The 24,149-nt window shown below is 39.1% G+C and overlaps 1 protein-coding gene across 1 annotated transcript in view; it reads right to left on the bottom strand.

Moving 5' to 3' along the window:
* Positions 1-22,229, bottom strand: part of Itgb8 (integrin subunit beta 8) — an 81,960-nt gene extending 59,731 nt beyond the window's left edge. The window contains exon 1 of the mRNA XM_026408818.2: positions 22,103-22,229. Within this exon, the coding sequence (XP_026264603.1) occupies positions 22,103-22,229 (127 nt within the window). The remainder of the gene's footprint in view (positions 1-22,102) is intronic.
* Between the last annotated feature and the right edge of the window lie 1,920 nt (positions 22,230-24,149).

The following is a 24,149-nucleotide window of genomic DNA, read 5'->3' as shown; positions in this document are numbered from 1 at the left end:
CAGAAGCACATGAAATGGTGTTCACAGTTGCTGTTTCCATTTGTGAGTTTCCAGTTCTGCCCTGGAAGCCAAATCTGGAACAGGGAAGAAGGCAACTTGTTCTCGTCCTAACCCTGTGGTCTCCTGACATTGGTTTGACAATTTAACTCTGCTGAGACTGTGCCTGCCAGCTGATGAAATGGGGAAACTGATCCCTCCCCCTCATTCTGTGCTGCATTCATCCACTGTGCCATGAAAACACTGAAAAAGTAGAGTATGAGTTAAAATGATTGGTGGGGAACTCTGACTTTACAGCACGTACAATTCTGTTAGTTTATGGATTATTTTAAGGATACTTGTACAAATAGAAAAGATTTATTTTAAAAGGTCACCAAAATCCTTATACTTCAGATTTAACAGTTGCCCACAATGCAAAATGATGATTCATGGTTTCATGTTCAACATTGTCAGCAAAGTGATATGAGCAAACTTTTGGGGGGTTCTACATATTGACTGCAGCAAGAGTTTCACAGGCCTATGTGTCTGTCAAACCCTATACATCAATATTTAAACTGATGAAGTTTATTGGTTAAATTATATCAGTACAAGTTATTTAAAATAACATCATAAAAAAATTAGATGGAATCCTATTTGTACAATCTGTGCATAGTGAAGAAACATGCTTTTTCTGAGGCTACAGAGAAAACATTAAATTACATTATATAGCTTTTAAAAAGTAAACCAATGACACATTATATAAGTCTTTTGGCTTACAGATTGCTTAATGGTTAATTAAAGTTATTCATCCCTATACAGTATTTGATTGATTTACAAATTTTCTTCTGTGAAGATTAAGAGGTAAATTATTTAAATGTTTTTTTCATATGAATTAAGCTCAGTTGAGATGATAAAAATATTTTCAAATTCAAAAATTTATTTCTTATATTCTACTTGAATTTTTTGTAAACTCTCAGCAGCATGAGAAATTAACAGAACATGTAGTGATACCAGTGTAAGATCATCATAGTAATTACTGCTATTATTAATAGAAATGTAGTAATACCAATGTAAGATCACCATAGGAATTAATGCTATTACTATCACTATAATACTAATGTGATTTGAACTACACAAACAATAATATAGTGTATATCATATTCTCTAAAGTAAAATTTCTTCTTCCACAATTTCAAGAATGATTCTAAATATTTATATCTATTCTACGTTTTATTTTATTTAGGTATTCAGGCAAAAGAAAATTCTGAATTATAATCAAAAGATTTTAACCTAATTGTACCTTATAGGATAGATATTGAATCTATTATAATAATTAAATTACCTTCAACTATTCCAATTAATATTTGTCCTATTTAATTTTGCTGGAATTTGAATGCATACACATGGTAGAGCTAGTATACACAGGAAATTTTATATTAATGCCATATTATCCATATTGTTCTTTAAAATTCTTGTTTTCTAGTCCCCATAATCCTAAAATAATCCAGCTATGGCTTCCCCTTCATCATAACTCATCTTTGCCTAGAGTCCATCATTACTTAGAGAAATTTTCAAACAGTTTTAATGCTCTCCTTGCTCTGACTGCTACTGTTGGGATGCTGCCCCAACCCTCATCTGAATACTTATCCACTTTTTTTCTTTCTAAATTCACAGTTTTGATTTAATAGGCCCTATTTTGCTATCATCACCAGACACATTTAGTGTGTTCTAACTTTTACTATGGATTTATCACTTTGCTCCAGGATTTTCAGCCTCACCCAATTCACTCCCACACCTCACTGCTTCCACCATGGACAGAGCTACTAAGAATCCCCGAGGCCAGTGGCTTCCACAGGAATTCTCACAGGCCATTAAGAGGACCACTGGATCATAAAACCGCGTAGGAGACTTTAGGCTCAAGTAACCAAAGAGAAGCTAAATAGTGACAAATTCAAGAAGAATCAGAGAAGGAAACAGAAAGCATGCTACTGCGCCAAGAACTCTAAAATATAAAGTTGAAAGTACACAGAAGTAGGTCAGACACAAATGGGATAACAAGCAACAGCTCAAATCTGTTTGAAGTTGCCTTGAGGTGCCTTGGGGAACATAGCCATTAGCCAGATAAGGACGAAAGAGACCCTTTTAAAATTTCTTTCTTACCTCATTTGGCTCCTAAACCCTACTTTTATTCAACATGTTTTTTTTTCACATTCATTATTCTAATTCTTTCTTCTGAATCATTCAAGAAATTTTAGCATATCTTCCCACTTAGATATGACCTTAGATTTACTTTATATTACAGAGAATACCTAAGTGATCTTCATTCTTTTCAACTCAAAATTATCTTTGTTCTCTGTTTGGAAAAGGAGATTTCTCTTCCTTGCCAAGATCATTTCCTCTTTGCCTTTAAATGAATTGCTCATTCAAAGGCAAACAATAATTTCCTAATTATATTTAGCAACTAGGTTTTAGCAATGTTTAAATGTCCTCTGCCTTTTAACAGTGAGTGGGCACTCTATTACTTCAGCCACTCTCACACTACTCCCCTATTCATCTCTTTGGCTATTTTTACATCCTCTTCCTCACGTTCACACCTCCAGGTTTCATGAGCTAACAAAACTTTAAGACTCAGCTCCTCACACATGACTACCAAATTAGTATCTTTAGTTCCAAACTAGCACCCAAGTCTGTCCAGAATTTTCAGCAATCTTTTGGACATCCCCCTTAGATTCCTGATGCATCTTCAAAATCCACAGGTTTCAAATAAAAGTCATGTTCCTCTTCCTAATTTGAATGACCTATTTCTGTTAACTAACATTATTTTCCCATTTACACTCATTTCAATCTTTGTGGTCAAACAGATTTCTCCCTCTCAGGGTACCCAAAACCTGTAAGTTGCTAGGACTCTACCTCTACTTCTGTGTCTTCAGCATTCATGTCTCCCCTTTCTATTTCCACTGATTGCATTCTAGTATAGATCCTCATTTGTCATTTGCTTTATTGCAACAACCTTCTTAGAATCTCTCACAATCAGCATTACCACTAAAAATCATTATATGTGTGGTTGCCAGTTCTACTCGCTGATTCAGTGTGATCACATTATTATACTACTGATAAAGAAAAAAAAAAAAAACCTTGGGTGATTTTCCACCACTGGAGAAATAGAAAAGTATATGAAATTGTCCTGTGGGCAAAATATCTTAGACTGAGTGATTTATTAGGAACAGAATTTATTGCTCACTGTTCTGGAGACTGGAAAGTCCAAGATCTAGGTGCCAACAGATTTGGTGTCTCATGAGGGCCCCTTCCTAATAGATGATGGCTTCTTGCTGTTTCCTCACATGGCAGAAAGACAAAAGGTACAAACACACTTCTTCAGGCCTCCTTTATAAGGACAGTCATCCCATTCATAAGGACTCTGCCATCATGTCCTAGGCAGCTCCAAAGTCCCTTCTCTTTAATACTACCATATGGAGAATTAGATTTTAATATATGAATTTTGGAGGAACACGAACATTCAGACCACAGCAAAATGTTCTTTTAAAAAATCTACTATTTTGAATTCTACAGTCTCTTCTTCCATGGTTCTCTTGATGCACTGTGTCATAGTCAAGGTTCCTCCCTGCCAGCAGAGGCACCTTGTGCATTTCCCTGTTACAGTCCTGCTAATAGATACTTATGCCACTTACACAATATTTCTGCCACCAAATCCTCCTTCCTCTCTTCTGGTAGAGTTGATCTCTTCACTATCAAATCCTTACATGATTTGCATTTTGACACTTCTGCAAAGTTATTTGTATGTGTTATTTATTTGTATATTGAGCATGCTTCTGTAATTTACATATTATACATATGCAAGTATATATATCAAGAATGGAAATCCTCAAAGAGGAAATAATAATAGGTAATTTGGAAAATATTCCCTAGACCAGTTCACTGTGGAAGCTTTGTTGGTCTGTATGACCTTCAGGTATAACTACAGGTCCTGTGCCTCTTTACAGGGGATCAGTTTCATCACCTGGAATTAAGAGTAGCTAAAGGCATCTGTAGAAAGCCCATCTCCTCATTGGGAAGAGACAGAGTGAGTCTTTCATGCTGGAGGCCAAAAAGGCTTCCTAAGACTTCTTTCCTTTCTTGCACAGGAATCAACAGCGAGCCCCAGAGCCTCCCCTCTCCCTCACCACTATCTACCTTGAGTTCCTAATCTCACTGATGTTGTTTAATCAGTCTCTACAAGATGCCCCAAACTCCCAGGCTTGCCTTCATCTCCACGCATGTCCTAATCCTTCTAAGCTTCCGCAAAACCCTCTTTGCACATCTCCTTTACAGCTCTAAAATCCCACCCTAGTGCCCCCTGAAATTCATGGTGCATTTCCAGAAGAACAGCCTCTCTCTCAGTCACTTCTCTGAATGTTCCCTTTCCCTCTTAACAGAATGATGCCTCACTTTGACTCCTCCTATTAAAGGCCTCTCACCGCTCTTGGCATACCTTTTCTCTAGCCTCCTGTATTCATGGGCTCATCACCCAGTGCCTTCAGGTCCTCGTTCAAGCTTCGCCATTGCTAACAAAAATGGGAACCCCTGAATCTGCCTCTGATATCCCCACTCTCTGAAAAATGAACCTCCAGCCCTCCTCTATTTTTTCCCATTGCACTATGACCTTCGAACACACTAGATAATTGCTTACAATTTATTTTATTTATTTATTTATTTATTTATTTATTTATTTATTTATTTTGTCTCCACTCTCCCAGAATTTAAGACTCATGAGCACAAGGACTTTTGTCCTTTTGTTCCCTAATCTTTAAATGCACCTTGAACAGTGCTTGCCACACAATAATTATCAAATTATCAACTCATGAATTATATTTTAGTGGAAATTGGAGTATCTACTAAATGGTATGTATGTTTGAGTGCCAGTTTCCTCCTTTAAAGTGATGTATTGAGATGGAGACCATTCTGTTCATATGTGCCCCTGAGGCCCAGGGACTTGGCTCAGATATCAGCTTCTCAGTGACAGCCTCACTGTCACCTCCCTTGCCAGTACTGCTTGCTGCCCATCGAGGGGTGCTCTCTATAGATGGTGGAAGGCACAGAGCACTGGATAGCATGCTGTACACTCTATGTCTTTGTCTATTGTCTCTCTCCTGTCATTAAAATGTAAGCTCCAAGAGTGCAGATATTTTGACCATTTTGTTTACTTCCATCCCCCAGGGCTTAGAGAAATATCAGGTACATTGTAAAGACTCAGTGTGACTTTATTGAATATGATAAATGATGTCTCCTCTGCAGTGATCAAAATGCCCTATGTGCACACTCTGTCTCTGATATGATGTGTTTATTTCCAGGTTACTTACTTAACTTTCTCCCCTTCTCTCAGTCAGCTCAGGAACTCAGGACATGTGCCCTGGAGAAGCTCTGCTTGGACCCTGCTCTCACTCCTCGAGCTGTTCTGCACTGCTTCTCTGCACACATGTAGTATTTCTTTTTTTTTCCTAAATTTGCCTCTGATATCCCCACTCTCCAAAAAATGAATACTCACACGTTTGTTCTTCCTGTCTTTACACGCACATTTCACAGTGTATACAAATAGCTAAAAACAACTCAAGTTATCATAAGTACCATTAGGGTGCAGAATGCATATCCTGGGATCCACTTTATATTGATGGGTTTTATGGTGTCTCTAAGAACATGCTGTACTTACAAAGGCAGAACATATGTATTGTAAAATCAGAGTTGCTGGAACCTTCCATTAACCAGGGCTCTGCCCTCTAATTCTTAGCTGAAGGAGAAAAAAAAAAAGCTTAGAAATTAAGTATTAATATTTATAAGAGACTTTGAGGTTCTGTCTTGCATCAGAACACATCTGTCCTATATCCTGTCTGATTGAGAAATCTACAGCACTGGTAGCCAAAAACTCCTCCCAGACTACGTCACTCTCCTGTAGTGTGTGCCCACACAGTTCCTCAGAAGAAATTACACTGTCCACAAGAAATCCTCTTTGTTTCCACAGCAGCTGGTCAATGCCAAGTACTCTGAGTAGGTGCTCATGCAATACTTTCTGATTTATTGACTAAGTGGTAACTGTGAGGTTTTGCAAATCTGATCAAATGATAACTGTGAGGATATTCTCAAATATCAAAGAAATTTAAATAATGTGCTTGCCAAGACATGAGAATGAGCATATTCATCTTAAAAAGATTTGAAGAGTCAGAATATGAATGATCATAGAATTTAATTAATTATAACTCTACCTTTCACACATACTGTAGGCAACCAGAATTTTACTTTGTTCTTCACCTTCTTATGGGAAGCTCTGTTTGTATTATTAAAAATTGCTGGATTAGGGGCTGGGGTGCGGGTCAGTGGTAGGACACTGGCCTAGCATGTGTGAGGCACTGGGTTCGATTCTCAGCACCATATAAAAATAAATAAATTAAATAAAGGTCCATCAACAACTAAAAAAAATTATAAAAAAAGGAAGACACATTAAAAAAAAACTGCTGGGTTAGAATGAAGAGAAGGATAAAGAATTACTCAAAAGAGAAATATTGATTATTTGGGAGCACAAAGCAGAAAAATCTACTTCTTACGAGATTTTTGAGTTATAATGATTTCAATGGTATTTCTCTATTCATGATTTTTATTTTATTTTTTTATTTATATATGATGGAAGAATGCATTACAATTCTTATTACACATATAAAGCACAATTTTTCATATCTCTGGTTGTATGCACAGTATATTCACACCAATTCGTGTCTTCATACCTATACTTTGAATAATAATGATTATCACATTCCACCATCATTAATAACCCCATGTCCCCTTCCTTCCCCTTCAATCCCTCTGCCCTATCTAGATTAAAAAGATTATTTAATGCCTGCTATTAATTCATGGCATTGTGAAGGATCTTAAGGATATGGTAGGTGCCTGTGTGAAGCTTATGAAGTAACAGCAAAACCTGACATAAGGCAGAACCAACAAGTGTGTCACCATAAGGAACAGGCAGCGTATATGGGTCAGATCACAGGAGGATGTTGCCTCCAGGGGAAACAAGGAGGTTCAGAGAAAATGTCCCTGTGGAATTCCCTCAGTCCTTTTATTATAGGATTGCATGTCTATTCAGTTTGGTTCTCCAGTAGATTCTGACTCTTAGAAAGAACACCATATTGTCAGGCTGCTGTTGAGAGCTGGCCCATTCAGCTGGATTAGTAATAAGTAGCAAAACAGCAGCAACCTGTTCGGAGACATGAAATCATTCCCCCACATCCAACACCCTGGGTATAATCTTTGATTCCTGAACTCTTCTAGTTCCTACTCCACTTCCCATTAGACCTCAGATCTCTTTTGTTTTCCAACACTTGAAAGGGTTCCGGTTCAACCCAACACTTCTGCCTAAATCCCTAAGTTGCCTTTGAAATTACAGTCAACCATAAAGAGGCATTACAGGAGAAACTGCCTCACCTTGACAGACTATAGCACGCCTATCTTCTCAGATTCATGTTTCAAATCCATTGACCCATGCAGAAGTGCCTGGATTTATCTATCCCTTCTGATCTGGAAGGCTCTGCACTATTCTCATATGCCAACTAAATTCCAAACTCAAGTGTTTTCAGGTTTCTGTGCTCTCAACTTGGCCTCAGCTTGTGTTGATTTTGCCTCCAGTACAAATCTGAAGCACCCAGAACCCCACTATACCTCATCTTTGCATGGTAACAATTTAGAAAATAAATGGATGAAAGATCTTTTACCAAAAGTGCCACAGGTATGCACATGATTGGAACTGCCATCTTGCATTTTGAAATTCCCTGCCAGTCTCACAACACTCGTGCTGCTCCTCCTGTGATCCTTTGGATAGAGGAGGTCACTGTGTATCTGGGCGACATCCAATAACCTAGATTTCTATGACTAACGCATTTGGACTATCTTGTGCCACTTACTGTCCATCCCCCTGAAAGCTCTAGAAAGCTGAACTTGCACAGTTGAGGGTAAAGATTTTGGGAACCCAAATTCCTCCTAAGAAAGTCAGGTTTAAGAGTGACACCATGCTGCAGAGGAGTGTTAGTCCAATTTTTACTGCTGTGGCCAAAATACCTGACAAGAACAACTTAGAGAAGGAAAGGTTTATTTTGAGCTCATGATTTCAGATATTTAGTCCATGATCCGCTGACTCCATTGCTCTGGGCCTAAGGTAGGACAGAGTATCAAAGCAAAAGATCATGGGGAAGAAACCTACTCCACTTGTGACAACTAAAAGGCAGAGAAAAATGGGGAATGGGCCCACAGGGAAGATGTATCCTTCCAGGGCATATGTCTAGTGACTCACCTCCTCTAGCCATGCCTCACCTCTCCAGGTACCACCCAGTTAGTCTGCTCAAATGATTAATCCATTAACTGGATTAATCCACTAATTATGTTATAGCTCTCATGATTAAATCATTCAACTCTGAACATACCTAGATTAACAGAAACTTTTGGGGGACATATCACATTCAAACCAGAACAGATGGGCTTCTGAAAGTCAAGGTCATTCAGTAGTTATTGGAAGTTTTCAGGTTATGTTACTTCTCTGCTTATCAGTAAGTACCCTTAATGAAGATTTTCAAGTAGATTGACCATTTAGTAGGTCCCCTGACATTATGGCAGTTTTAGAGAACTCAAAGGCCCAACTCTGGTGTATTTTGTGGCCGAATGTTCCTTAATACAATCCTAGGAAAATCTAGTTGTTCAAAATGCCAAGAAGACCTGCATTCCACACCTGGGATTTTTTGTTGTTGTTGTTTTTGTTGAAAAAAAAAATTAAACACAAATATTTAGAATTATCTGGTGTAGGAGAAAAAAATAGATTCATGCCATCAATATTTAAGAAGATCATCTGTAAGAAAGAAGAGGGTAACATCCAGTGATAGTTCTGAGTGACCAAACATTCCTACACTGCCAGGAATTTCAGTCAGAGGCAACACTTGTCTTTTTTTGTTGTTTCAAAATCAAACACATCCCTGGGAGGCTGAATTTCTCCCACAAGCCCTGATGTCTGATTTTTCGGAATATCCATAAGTCAACCTCTGCCCCAAAAAGTCTGACACCAGATAATCCAACCTCAGAGTACTGTGAGCTCTGGCACACAACTGATGCTAAGCTGACCTCCAAGCAGCCCAGGGTCAGCCCTGGATGTGTAGATTCACGTCAATGTGCACCCTAATAAGGAGGGCCGGGCCTCATTCTCCAGCTGCACAGAGTCCCTGTCCCTTCTCTCAACCCTTCACAGACCCATCAGATGCCATGGAGCATCAGGACATTGAAGGTCTTGGATTTGCATGTGCTTAGATTCTTCATGAGGTATCACATATGGTACATCCTTGGAATTAAGGACTGTTACTAAACATTTAGTCCTCACATTTCTATTACCAACCTCAAAGGTCAGGCACTATGATTCTAGACACTGGCTCTCACCTGATGGTTCTCATTCTATCTATATAATTGAAATTCTCATTTAAATGGAAGTTTTCAATCAAAACAGGATAGCTGAGACTGTGATTTCCATCTTGAGTGTTGTGTTTGTTTTTACTTTCATTGTTACCACCTTCATACTAATTTTCTTGGAACCTGAGCTCTATCTATCATTTGTAGAGGGTTCTCATTTGCAAGTTATGACCCATTTGTGTTCAATTCCCCATAAAAAATCCAAACCAAATGCATAAAGACAATGGAGCAATACCTTGGGAGGTATGCCTAGTGCTAAGAAAGGGACCAGCTTGGACATGGTAAGTCTTTTTTTGCCAACAATACAGTTTGCTACAATGACTTCTTTGTTTCCAACTAGAACATCCAGTTCTACAGCAATTGCTGGCCATCCCACAACTTTCTTGTATTCTTTGTTCAGCTGCAGTCAATGAATAACTTACATGACCAGGCATAGCCAGACTAGCCTTTTAGCTCCTCTCCAGCAGGCTATTAGGAAAGCCTTCACCTAGTCTGACACTCTGAAAGGTACATTCTGTCAACCCAGTCCTTGTAAAATAATTTTGAAAAAAAAAATTAATTACTTTGTTTGATCCAAATATTCTAAAATTCCTTTATAGCAGAGTGATCACCCCTAATTCATAAGGATGATGCATTCCACTAAAAGCCTGTTATCTACCTAGTATCTGCAACAGTTCAATTCTAAGGAAAGGACCTTAAAACCACACTACGTTCAACTGGGACTTCATTTACCACTGGCATATCTTGAAATATCAATGGAAGTTAGGTCCAAAGTAGTACAAAATATCAAACCATCCCTGAACAAAATCCCCTGTACACCTCATATTCCTGGAAGACATATTCTTCACAGGTTTTCAGAGCTAAAATGCTTCTAGTATCCCCTTCTCCTGCCTTCATTGCCAGCCCTTCTCCTTACTTCCAAACCCAATCCCTCCCCAGGGATTTGGCCAGGACTATTCCTGTTTCACCTTGTAGACTATCCAGGAACTGTGACAATTTATTTACTTAGGCAATACTCTAGAATAATCAAATGGCACCAATGTATATCTGAAATTGCAAAGAATCTGTCTTTGACAAATAGAGCAGTATTTGACAGTGAAAACACACACACATACACAAAATCTTGAAAGGAGAGGTAATGTATGTCTGAAACCAGTAGTCAGTATAGTCATGATAGTTGGCTCACTGATAAGGTCAGAATGAAAGGGCACTTTTTAAGACCTTATCTAATGTTTCAGAACATGATGAACTTTTATTTTTATTTTTTTTTAAAAGAGAGAGAGAGAGAGAGAGAGAGAGAGAGAGAGAGAGAGAGAATTTTTTAATATTTATTTTTTAGTTCTCGGCGGACACAACATCTTTGTTGGTATGTGGTGCTGAGGCTCGAACCGGGGCCGCACGCATGCCAGGCGAGCGCGCTACCGCTTGAGCCACATCCCCAGCCCCCATGATGAACTTTTAATACTTCAAATAGCAGCATTCAAAACCATCTTTTAAAATCATCTTAAGATGATCTTCCAGAAGACCACTATAATTCAACATTGTAATTTTAACTTAATGATATTAATTTTATTTGCTAAGTTAATTTCAGTTAGAGACATTTTAATTTTATTTTTATTTATGGAAAAAATATTTTCTGTGTGCTGATGGAGATCAAACCCAGGGCCTAGCACATGCTGGTGATCTACCACTGAGCTGTACCCCTAACCCAGGGAAATAACCTGAATATATCTGTTTAATATTATAATTGTCTAGCAAGTACTGGTCCCTGCACTTTTGTTGAAAGGTGGGATTGTTTTAATTAAATTATAAACTTGCAGTGGAAATAATTCAGATTTTCATTACAGTTTTTTTGGTGTGTAAATTATACCAATTTTCTGACTGTGAAAGTACAAAGAAGGTCATATTAAGATTTATTTTATATTGAAAAATTGTTCTTTCACTACATGAAGGCAGTGTGGTGGTGTTTCTCAACACATTAACTCATTTATACATATTAAACATGTCAGCTGAATAATTTGACCAAATTTAGTTCATTCATGTCAGTAAAATGTTCTTGCCCGTGACAAGTTTTAAATTCATAGCACAAATAAAATGTAAAACCAAATTAAGAATATGCACACACTAGCTCCTATTATAACACTCTTCATAAGAGGGTGGAACTCTTTTATCTGTACACATCCCAACAGGGAATTATTTATGGAAATTTAAAAGCTCATTGACACAGGTAGCTCTTATACAATTGACCTGGTACTTCCATTGCTTGTCTGCCCCACCCCCAGAAATATTTCAACTGCCTAACTTTTTCAGGGTTAAGAACAAGAGAGATCAAACAGCAGTGGGTATAGCAAGACCAAATATTTAACACTTATAAACTAGGCCAAAAAATCATTAAATTCAATAAGTTGATCTTTCTTCCTTGAAAGATTATGCACTTATAATTTAGGAGGCTAGATCTCTGGCTTTAGATCCCTTTAGATCTCTGGCTGGGAATTTGGCAGTGAGCACTGCCTCTCCAGTCTAGGATCCATCCCCCTCCTATTCCACATTTGAACTTATTCTGCACCACAGGTAGCCTGGGCACTCCAGCCCACATGTCTGAGCTCCATCTACTTCTCTTGCATCAGCCACCTTTGGTCATCCTTGCCCAGGATTTGGAAACATGGGTGATGTGATTTACCAAAAGAAAGAAGCTCCTGACAGTAGCTTGGGGCTGTTGGGCACAGAATTGTGGAGATGATCTAGAAGTGGGTGACAGACCCTAGATGGGTGTACTCTATGGACTCCTTGCCCCTGGTTGGGACAATAGTAAGAGGAGGACAGATGCAGGACTTCCAAGGCGGGGGTAGGAATTGGATTCACCCTTGGAAGCCATCTATAACGGAGATTCAGAATGATGAGTCAAATCCAGAGCTTAGGTCAGAATTCTGATTCCATTACTTATCAGCTAAGAGATCTTGAAGATGTTATTCAATTTCTCTGTAATTAGTTTGCCTACTTATAGTAGTAACAGTTCATAACTTGGAGGGTTGTGGCATTCAGGACTATATTATATTTTCATATCATGTTTTCAGGAGGGTACCTGGCCTATAGAAATCCTTCCCAAATTTTAACAAGTCTTATCCTTTTAACTACAGAGCTCAGTATAATGCCTATCATAAAATTGAAGGTGCTTTAAGGAAACCTGAATAATTCCTAAGTCCTTGATCCACTTTTAGTTGAGTTTTGTGCATGGTGAGAGATAGGGATTTAATTTCATTTTGTTGCATATGGATTTCCAGTTTTCCCAGCACCATTTGTTGAAGAGGCTATCTTTTCTCCAATGAGTGTTTTTGGCACCTTTGTCTAATATAAGATAATTGTAATTTTGTGGGTTAGTCTCTGTGTCCTCTATTCTGTATAATTGGTCTACCAGTCTGTTTTGGTGCAAATAACATGCTGTTTTTGTTATTATTGCTCTGTAGTACAGTTTAAGATCTGGTATAGTGATGCTACCTGCTTCACTCTTCTTACTAAGGATTGCTTTAGCTATTCTGGGTCTCTTATTTTACCAGATGAATTTCATGATTCCTCTTTCTGTTTCTATGAGGAATGCCATTGAGATTTTTATTGAAATTGGAGGGGCAGGGGATCAGCAAGGATGGTGGAATGTGATAGACATCATTATCCAAAGTACATGTATGAAGACACTAATTGGTGTCATCATACTTTATATATAACCAGAGATATGAAAAATTGTGCTTTATATGTGTAATAAGAATTGTAATGCATCCTGCTGTCATTTATTTTTTTAAAAAATCAATTTAAAAAGCCTGAATAAATAATGATTAAATGGGTTGCAACAGTTTGTCTTTTATTACTATTTTTTTAGTCTTTGGTTAAGAATGACTACAAATTCTATAAATTTATAGAATTTTAAAATCTATAAAATTCTACAAATCTATAACATAAATAGAAATCCATTTTAAAAATCAACACCAACGGTACAATATCAAAAGTATTGTCATACTTATTTACCTATAATAGGACTAACTGCTACAGAAATTTTGAAAGAAAAACAAAGTTAAAAAAATAAGATTCAAAAACATGAAGTCTGAGCTTTTGATCTTTGCTAAAGATTGGCCTGGAAGGTCAAGAGATTACTTTCTGGGGTGGACTTGGAAAGCAGAAACAAGTGTCTTTTATGTTATGACCCACTTTCAAAAGAAAACTTCATTTCTCTTAAGATCAAATTCTAGTAAAGATTAGAGCTGATTAGGGGTTTATTTGCTTAGCTGTGCAATTTTAAACTCCTCACTGCTGTCCTCACCTCATTTGTGAAGTCATTTCATTCCAAATAAGTTATGAGAACTCGCTCTGTGCCAGGGATTGGGCACATGAAAACAACAGGCTCAGTGTTTCCCTTCAAGGAGGTCACAGGTGGGTGTAGGGATGGGACATAAGAAAGGCACATAGAGTTGAGCAGGTGGTGCTCTGGGAAGGGGCTGGATACCATGCTGAGAAGCCTGAAGACAGTTGAGAAGCGTGGCAGATTCTGAGTAGAGGGAGTAGGCATGCAAGGTATGAGATGTTGGAGCCTGCCTAGCAAGCTCATATACTAAAGGGAAATTCTACTTTAGTGGAAACCATTGTGAAAAAAAAGTCATGTTAAGATATGTGAAGAATCTCCGTCTTCCTTGAATCATTTTATCTAGTGTCACCCTCTTGCTGAGTTATAACAATTTTCTACCTAGCCCTATGTGAGAATTTCATTATCTTTAATAGCAAAAGGAGGAAAAATATTCTTCTCCATCTATCAAACTTGAAAATATATGCTTTTATCATCCATTTTCTTCTTCTAGGAAAAGTTAAAGTCTAGGAGAGATTGTGAAATGCCTTATATGGTCTATAGAAAAAAAAATTAAAGAAGTTTAATGTCACCTTATTGGTCTATTCTGCCCATTTTAAATATAATAGCAGTCTGCCCTTCTCAAGTCTATTCAATTACCTTGCTTCGTTTTTCTTTTTTTACTTCTCTCTCTCACACATAAACACACACATCCCTCACACATTCCTCACATATATGCACGTGCGCACACACACATACATGTATTAGTCCTTCTCAAGTACAATACATGCCTCAGGAGAGCGGGACTTTGCTGTGCTCTCTGCTATATTCCCAGGGCTCACAACAAAGCTGTTGATGTTTTAGCATCCACTGCTTCCTGAAGTGGAGTAGCACATGCATGGGGTCCAGGACATCCTGGAAATCCCAAGATCTAGGTACCTCTCCTGCTAGAGGTGACTAGACTACAAAAGCTGGGCAGCCAAAAGAATGCCTAATTTATTAAAGATGTGTGGGGGAAATGATTAGAATATATTAAAAACATAGAACTTCAACATATAATACAATGGCTCCAGGCAGCTCTGTGTTGATCTGATCATATCATGAATGTGTCCCCAAAGGGTTTTAATTGAACTGGCAACCAGTTACTTAGTTGGTCAGTTCTTTTCTTCTTTCCTTTCTCTCCCATAACCTCAAGTCATGCACATTTATGACACATTGGAAATCCAAGTGTTACAGGGAAAGCCAAATTTTACTCCAGATCTCTCCCCACAAAAACCACGTTTTTTTTTTCTCCCTTTCTCACTCACATATGAAAACTCCCATACCGAGTATCTTAAGGTGAGTTGAGAGTTTCTGGGGGCTTCCACAGGAGGTATATTTTCACCAGGCCCATGATTCACAAATCCAAATCCCCTGTGAGGTGACTCTGTGGGTTGCAAGGTTTCCATAATTTCCCATGCTATGGGGTGGGTCCACGGAATCACCAGGTAAAGCATGTGTAGTGAGGTCCTCTACCATCTGACAGTCATGCCAAATGTATAATATCCAGGAATTTTTTGAAGAAATTGTGAGTCCATACAAGTGAGAACAAATCTCATCTGTTCTGTTCACTAGCTAGATGACACTGAACAAGTCACTTATCTCTTCTTTACTTCAGTGTCCTCATTTCTAAAACCGGGATTATAATTTGGCTTTCACAGTGTTATTATAAAGATTAAACTGAGATGTTAAATCATTTACATCAATGTATGGTATAGGATGAGAGCTGTCCAAATGTTTGTTAAATTGTATGAGCATTTCACTTTCTTTTCACTGTATGTAGAAGTCATACCTACATGATATTTTTAGGATACAATTGGAAAAGTTACATTTTTAAAGATTAGCAATTAGGTCATCTACATAAGGAATTTAGTATTTAATTGTTCAGTTTAATACAATCCAATATGAATTAGTATAATTTTTTCTATGGTTTATTTTCAATATGTTTTAATCAATATATGGTTTATAGCCAGTATTTCATGTGTAATTGGATGATACCAAGGGCCTCACAGTCCTTTGCTAACAGAACCCTTTAAATGAGTAGACCGGAGCTGCAACAGGGACTAGAGCTTTGAAGACAATAAGGATTGAGAAAGCACACACAAAATCGATGATAAAGTTGTTAGTTTATTGGATAAACAAACAAAGAAAAAAAGACTATTATCTTGTGTCAGTTTGTTAAGGCCAGATTTGAGCATGTCATAACTGACACAGTTTTAGAATAAGTTAATTACTTATGGGTCAAACCAGCAAAAAGGACATCATTGCAATGTGTGTAAATGCTGTATAACAGGCACTTTCAAGGAGGAGACTATGGGCAAAAACTTGGCTTAATAAGTACAAACAAGAGAAAGACTGCATCAAAGGCAAACAGTATGCTGGGTCACCTCTTTAAAGTTTAAAGAAACTTAGATCAAAACAGTAGCCTCTAGTGTTCCAGAAAAAAACGGCCTTGGGGGAGGTTCAAGAGCAAAGTGAAGAATTTAACATCAAACTATTTATACCTGGATATTTCAAATTTAACCCAGTGGAAGCAGAAAAGACTCTAAACTGTTAAAGAATAAAGATCAGATGATCTCAAATGCTATATTTTCTACCAGAAAGTTTCATTTAAAAAGAAGTACAGGAAATTTGGAAAGGCATATAGTGTATGGTATCACAATATTTCTCAGATCTCATAAAAAACCTATTTGGAATGAAAACTAATTATCAAATTTGTCTTTTTAATTGCCTATATAAATTAGGTCTTATTAAGAAAAAAAATCTCTTTCTTTTCTGAGATATCCCTCCACTTCTCTTGATATATTATAATACCTTGTTTTCAGTCTATTATCAAGGTATGATTAGCTTGGTAGGAAAATATATTCATGAGTAAATATTATAACATCTTTAAAACTTTAACATTCATTTTTTAAGAGTTATCAGTTGATAGAATTATTCTGAAAACTTTTTTTTACCCAGTTAGTGTTTTTAGGGTTCTATTAACAATTTTACCACCTGAAAATATCATATACTTTTTATAATTCTTGAAAAAACAGAGGTTATAGGAATTGATTCCACAAAATATCACAGCAAAATTGACATTAAGGTCCTCTTTTCCCCTTATGTTTTTGCTAAATGTAGAAATACCTTAATTAATTTTTGAAGAAGATTCTGCTATTTTTCTATTAAAATATAACATAACCTGATTCTTAAGTTTATCTGTGTATTACAAAAAGAAGAGACTGAGAGAAAGTCAATGAAACCCTGTCTTGGAATGAATAGGGAATCAATACGAGATTCAATTGAGACAAAATTTACTTATTTGTTGTTTCATTCCTCAATAAATGTGCATTGGGTACATTTACATGATTGGCATTTATCAAAGGAAAACAACAAAGCACCTTTCCTCATAAAATGTATTCTAGTTTCAGGATTAGGAGGAGCAGAGAAGGACAGTAAGCAAAGCAATACATAGTACCCGGCGGTGCAAAGGGCCAGGAAAGGAAAAGAAAGAGGCAGAGTAGGATTGACAGGGAGGAATGGATAGCCCTTTTTGATACAGTGATATCTGAATGGACTGGGACAAAATGAGGGAGAAGGATCAGCAATGTATTTCAGAGAAGAGTATTCCAGGGATAGGGACGAGGACATTCAAGATTAGAGGCAGATCATGCTTGGTGCATTTAGGGCACAGAAAGGACCAGTGCTGCTGGAACAAAGAGAGGACAGGGAAAGGAAATGAGGCCGGACAGTCATCAGGAATTAGTTCATGTGAGATTCTGAATGTCGTGGAAAGGCTTGGCCTTCAATCTGAGAGATGAAAAGCCACAGAGAGTTCTATGTGGGGGGGATGACAAGACCCATGGTGCATCTTTTAAAAGTAGGTCTGGTGCACTGTGGAGCAGGAAAGATGGCTTTCAAGAGTTTAAGCAAAAGATGGCCCACTCTGGTATGGGCCAGAGTGCTGGCAAAAGAGGTCATAAAAGGACTGTGAGAGAGAGAGAAGAATTGGGATACCACTAGAATATTAGCTTGAACTACTGGGAGACAGATTTGCCATTAACTGAGTTGATAAGAAGTGTGAAAAGAGCAAGATTGACGAATAAAATTGAGTGTTTGACTTTGAGTATGTTAGTGTGCATTTTGTCTTTGGAACCACAATGGAGATGTTGAATAGTCAGTCGACTGAACTCTCTGAGATCAATGAATAGTCAGGACTGGAGGGAGGTTCTGGGAGGTGTCAGCACAGAAATGATATTTAAACCCAAGACTCAGTACAGAAAGAGAAGAGCAATTTCAAAGACTGAGTTCTCGACATGCTTACTTTTGGAGTTTGGAAGATGAAGAAGAAACAACATCAGAGATGAAAAGGAACCAAAACCAAGAGATTACAGGTCCAGGAAGCAAAAAGTGTTTCCAAGAAGGGTAAGGTCCATTGTGCCAAGTCCCTGACAGACAAGAGGTCAAACAAGATGAAGACTATGAATTGGCCATCAGATTTGGTGGGGAAGTGACGTGATCTAAACAGAGTGGGACTGCAGAGGTAATCAAGAAAGCCTGGCTGCCGCAGAGAGGTGAAGAGAAGGGCTGGAGAAAGTAAGTATGGACTTACAGCAACAGGAGAATGAGAAATAGAGGACAATGCCAATGAGATGGGAGGAGCATCCTTAAAACTGAAACTTTAGCAAGGTGTACCTGCAGTGAGTCCATTGGGGTAGAGCAATTTACATTTGTCTTGGAAGTAGATTTATTCATGTTATGTTTTCTTCTTCTTCATATGCTTGCATACCAAAAAGATGTTTCCTATGCATACTATTTAAAGACAAATATTTTTAAATAGATTCCAAACAGAACTTTAACAGAAAAGTAAATGGTTGAAACTGTGTTTCTGTCTTTTCTTGTTCCACTCTCTTCCATGGCTCTTCCTTTTAAGCTTGTGAACATTCTTATGGTCCTAAATTTCATTGAAAAAAAATACAAGCTTTGAGATAAATGACAATGTGTTTCTCCTCCAGTAGTGTTTAAATTTGCCGGAATATTTTTGGATAAAACATCATGAGAAGTTTGTTTCAAAATAATTTAGTTAGGGTAAGGGGATGAACTGGGAGGAGATGTGAGTTACTTTTAAGTTAATAGTGAAGCTGGTTGATAGGTGGTTCCTTATACCATTCTCTCTGCATCAGTCTGTGTTTGAAAATGTCCATAACACAGTGTTAAAAACTAAAAGAAACAGAGGGTCAATACTATGTTAACACAAAGGAATTTATGAAGTGGTAAAATTTGAGATGATCTGGTAGTAGGTTAAGAAGATATTTTGGTTACATAACATTTTTTGGCATTTTCAAATAATATGAGATGTCTATTTTCATACACAGGGCAAGAGTAAATGACTTTTAATAGATCTCAAATTTTTTCAGTTGCCATAAGATATAATTAATTTGTATAATTTATATGCAAGTAACTCACAAGACCAGATTTCACCTTTTAAATAAAGCCTTGGTTCTCTTAAATATCAGGTCACTGTATAAAAGCATGAAGAATTCCGAGAAGACTTCATGCTGTGAGATGTGTTTTGAGGAAGATTAATGCTAATCCAGTTGATAGTGATTTAAAAGGCTAAACACTTGATAGTTGACAATATAGGAGATGAAATTTCATTGTAATAATAAGTATCACATTTTTTTAAAAATGTGATTTTTGAAATCTGTCACTGTTATTGCTACATAAGCTTTTAATAATGCTGTTACTTCCACATTTGCTTATTTTAAAATCTTTTAAAAAAAGCAAATGTGGAAGTAACAGCATTATTACAATAACTCTTCAAATATTAATCAATAGGTATTTTTTATATTTTCCAGTTACTCATTAACCACTTCATGGTATCATTGTTATTAATACTATATTGCTGATAATTTCCACCAGGGAAAGTTTTTTTTAAATGCAATAATTTTCTGCATCAGAAGCCTTTAAGTTTTACTTATAAACCCTCCACTCACTATACATTCAGCATTAAAAATCAACTATGTATTTGAGACCTAGAAATTCTACTTCAAAAATCACATACAAAGTTATGTTGTTCTTGTGCAGTTTATGGTCTCTTTAGTATGATTTTATTGCCCTCAACATTTTCTTGGTGTAAACTACTGAGCATGGGAATAAGATTTCCTTTGTAACTGATACCTAAATTTCTATCCTGCTTTAAGCATCTAATTTGCACTGTAAAGACATATAATTTGAGACTTGTAGCTATATCACAAAAGTACAACAGTTTACGCTGATCTCTAATTTTCTGTGTTGTATTGGCTATAATTTAAATTTTTTTGCATGTTTTCAACTGCCATTCAAATCAGTATACATCAGAAACCTTTGTATATTGACAGAGACAGGGGAAAGGATACCTTATTCTGATTTCAGGTAAGCATTCCCTTTTCAAGTCAGCAGGTGCAAGGGGGACCCATTCATAATATTGGCTTTAAATCAGTTTTGGTCACTGGATGGAAATGCAATGCTATTATAAAAGAACTTGACTAATCTTCACAAGCACATCAAATTTTTAAAGATTACTATTATTAGAAAATTCTAGAGGCGAGTAGGATTTTTTCCTTTGACTATTTATTAGGAATAAAATATACTCTGTTGGTTATTTTACTAGTGTAGATATGTGTATGTTTACTAAAAGTAGAAAAAAACTCTGTTACTTATTGATACAGGTTGGAATTATACACAGTGGAAAATCTGCTGCAACAAATACCTGTTCCAAAGATAACTGATAATAAGTGTTACCTTTTCCTTTGGGTTAAGTTTCATTTAATTTGAAATCAATATGTAAGCCAAAAAAGTAACCACAAGATAAAAATTTACTCTAATTGACCCCATTTCAGATAACTGGGTAAATCTTCCTGGAAGAAATGTTAGACAACTATACATGTAACAATTAAATGAAGTTATCTGAATATTTCCACTATAAACTCTTATTTATAAGGTTATGATTATTATTTTAATTAGCTTCAGGCAGAAACTTTGCATGTCATTTCAAGGCACAGAAATAAATTTTAGTCTACAAAACAATTAGACAATTATTAATTAAATACTCCTTGAGCTAAAGAAGTTAGAGTAAGGTTCTTATAGAACTTAAGGACTTGGTGACAAAACAGAGAAAAGTGAAAAGAAAACTTTAAAGTATGGAAATAGTCATTACATTTGTGAAAACAAATGTTGACCAGTATGAGAATCCAATAAGAATTCATCCTAAGTGGACTATTATCATTACTTGTTTTATGGTTTATTAACAATACAATGCTTCAATCTTATATTGGATTTTTATTACATAAATCAAAAGCCCCCCAACCCCTTCTCATATGATATTTGACTTGGATTTTCCTTTATGGAGGGCAGGTATTCTTGTCCCTATTTTACACATGACTACAAAAAAATAAAAAGGTTTATGAAGGACTAACCTTTCCAATTTAAGGTAACTCTTGATTTTAACATCCTAAAACATAGAGCAAGGTGTTTCTATTTCCAGCCTAACCAGGATTGGAGCTCACCATGCTGCCTGAAGGGTGGCTTGCCTGGACTAAAAGTCAATCCTTGGTCCAGGGTTCTCACTGCTTCTCAGTCAGAGAGTGAGCTCAGTGAAGGATCAATTAGCTTCAAAAGTATTTTTGTTGTTGTTGAAGAAAAAGCTGAAAGGATGGTGGCTTAAAGCACGAATATTCCTCAAGAGTATTCAATTTACTCAGAATGAACCTTATGATACAAGAAACTTGTGTGTTGCTGCTGTCTCCTTTCACGGACTAAAAAAAAAAAAAAAAAGGAAGACTATCTCCTATAACAACCAGTTTATCCACAGCTTTGTCTCAAATGGAAGTGAAAGGTTGGTGGACCCAAATACTAGAAAGATGTGGAGCACATTATATACCTATCATGTCCTCGAGGATGTACTCCAATTCCTAAATGCAACCCTCTCCACACCCTCCCTTCGGAACTTCCATTCAGGCGCTGCTTTCTCAGCACCCTGGAGCAATACACAGTATAGTTAGCTATTGCTGTCACTCCGGGCGGAAATGCTTGACACCTGGTTTCTCTGAGGCCGCCTGCGGTAGAGGACGCTGACACACACACACACACACACACACACACACACACACACACACACACCTTTCTTGTGTTCCCAGGACAGACATAGACTGACATCCCCGACTTACCTGGCCAGGATGCTCAGGCCAGGAAACTCTTGGTGCCAGCCCAAGACTCGGTGCAAAGAGAAGAAAACAGAACAAAACAACTTACCGCTTTGTCCCAGTCCAAGAACAAGTGAAAATACCCAGGCCGCCCGAAGAAATGAGGCAGCACCTCGTCGGCAGTTTTGCAGGCAGACAAATGCAGCGGTAAAAAAAGCCAGGGCCGAGCCGCACATAATGCAAAGCAGCCCTACCCGCGCCTGCCGCCAGGCTCCTTCCCTGTAGCGCGCTCTTGCCTCCTGGGCGCACCTCGGGGCCAAAAGACTGGGAATCTCTAGGACGTTTCCCTCAGGCCGGGCAGACGGATCTCGCGGCTCCGAGCAAACTGTGCAGGTACGTGGGCCCGAGCACTGCTCTGCATCTCAGGGCTCCCGCGGCCCTCCCAGATCCACTCGGCCAGCCCTGGAGTCTCCACGAAAAGCACCTCCTCCGACGGCCGATGGCCAGCGGCGGCGACGCGATCGAGGGCTCCAAAGCCCGCTCCGGGACAAAGAAAAGAGCTTTTGTTTCTCTCCAGCCGATGGGGCTCTGCTGCATAAATCAGCTTAGCCAAGAGCCAAACACAATCAAACCCAAACAAAGCCCGAGGCTGGGGGGAATCACCCTAATGTATATTCACTGGGTGATGCTGCATTTGTGGGAGGGGACGCCAGAAGGTCGAAGGGGAAAAATGTCGATGGCGCATCAATCTGCGCGAGCTTCTTCCACAGGTGGGCAGGGAGGCCAACTCCACTTTGTAGCAGCTTTGCAGCCTCGCCAGCGGAGCAGCGGGCAAGGTCCAGGCAAAAGCGTTCTGACTGGTGAAGGTTGAGGCTCTGGGTGCCAGAGGCTGGGGAGGCGGCCTCGGGAGCGCTCTAGAAGTGCCTGTAGACTCCCCCAAACACAGAGCAAGGCATTTCTGCTTCCAGCCTAGCCAGGACTGGAGCTCACGGCGCTAGCGCTGGAGGGGAGGTTCCGCGGGGGTGCGAGAGCCCAGCCTCGCGGGGCGGGGGCTTCGTGCCCTTGTCCTTTTGGCTCCAGAGTTTGGCTCAGGCGTCTCGCTGCCCAGACCCCTGGCAGCTGCCGTGCTCTGGGGTGTGCGCAGCGAGGATGCAGTGGAGGAGGTTGGGGTTGAAGAGGATTGGGGTGGTCCTTTCCTGGTCCCCCACCCCACCCCCGAGGGGGTCCCAACCTGCTGTTAGCTGGGCGCTCCGGCCGGGAGTTGCTAGGAAACCGCCCCACGCTATAGTGCGCTTTGCCGGGTTGCCCGTAGGGGCGGCGGCGCCCGGGCAGCGGCAGCAGCAACAGCTCGGAGTAGCGTGGGCGGGACATTGGTGAGGCATGAAGTCACCGCGGCCCACACTCGCTCTTTGTTTTGCTCACTCCAGCTCTTTTTCTCCCCCTTGGATCGGATAGTTGCCATTCCCACCGTTCACAAGAATTCCTGGTGCGTAGCCGCGCAACAGGAATAGCACACCGCTTTCCCTTTCCCTCTTCCCTGGAATCCTGCACCCCCAAAGCTCGTCCAGGGGGTGTGGTGGGAGACTTGCTCAGCACGAGTGGCAGCTGTGAGCAAACCGCGAACTCTCACTCCTGCACTGCGCGCTCTTTGTTCGGAGATACTCACTGCCCAGCAGCTGCTGCATACAAAGTGGAGTGTAGGGGCCTCTCCCCGCCTCCAGTGCTCTGCTCTGCGAGTGTGCGCTGCCCACTTTGCTTGCAGAGTTAGGAGCTCGCCCTCTGTCCCATCCCGATGCAGTCCCGGGTCTCCCCAGCCTTTCCAGAGTTGGAGGATTCCGCAGGGGCTGTTCCCGGAGCTACTTGCCGAGATTTCTCGCTACTCTTGTACGCAGAGCCTCGCCCCTGAGTTGGACAGCCTTGCTTTTCCCCAGGGTCTGTTTGTGGCTCCGGGCTTTTGCTGGTTACAGTGGGTCTTTTGACCTTAATCGCCACCTTCCCAGTAAACGGAACAAAGAAGTTACACAAGGCAGCAAAGGAGCAAGAGAGAAGCTAAGGAGACAAGGTGGGAGGGGATTGACTGCTTTCAGCTCAGAAATTTAGGTGCTGGAGCAAAACGGTGTTGGGCTGGAGCAATAGGGGAAGCAGAGTATCTGAGT

Source organism: Urocitellus parryii, chromosome 3 (assembly GCF_045843805.1).
Source record: "Urocitellus parryii isolate mUroPar1 chromosome 3, mUroPar1.hap1, whole genome shotgun sequence".
Taxonomy (NCBI): Eukaryota; Metazoa; Chordata; class Mammalia; order Rodentia; family Sciuridae; genus Urocitellus; species Urocitellus parryii.
The sequence above is the reverse complement of the archived record's forward strand: the minus strand, read 5'-3'. Positions and strand labels throughout refer to the sequence as shown.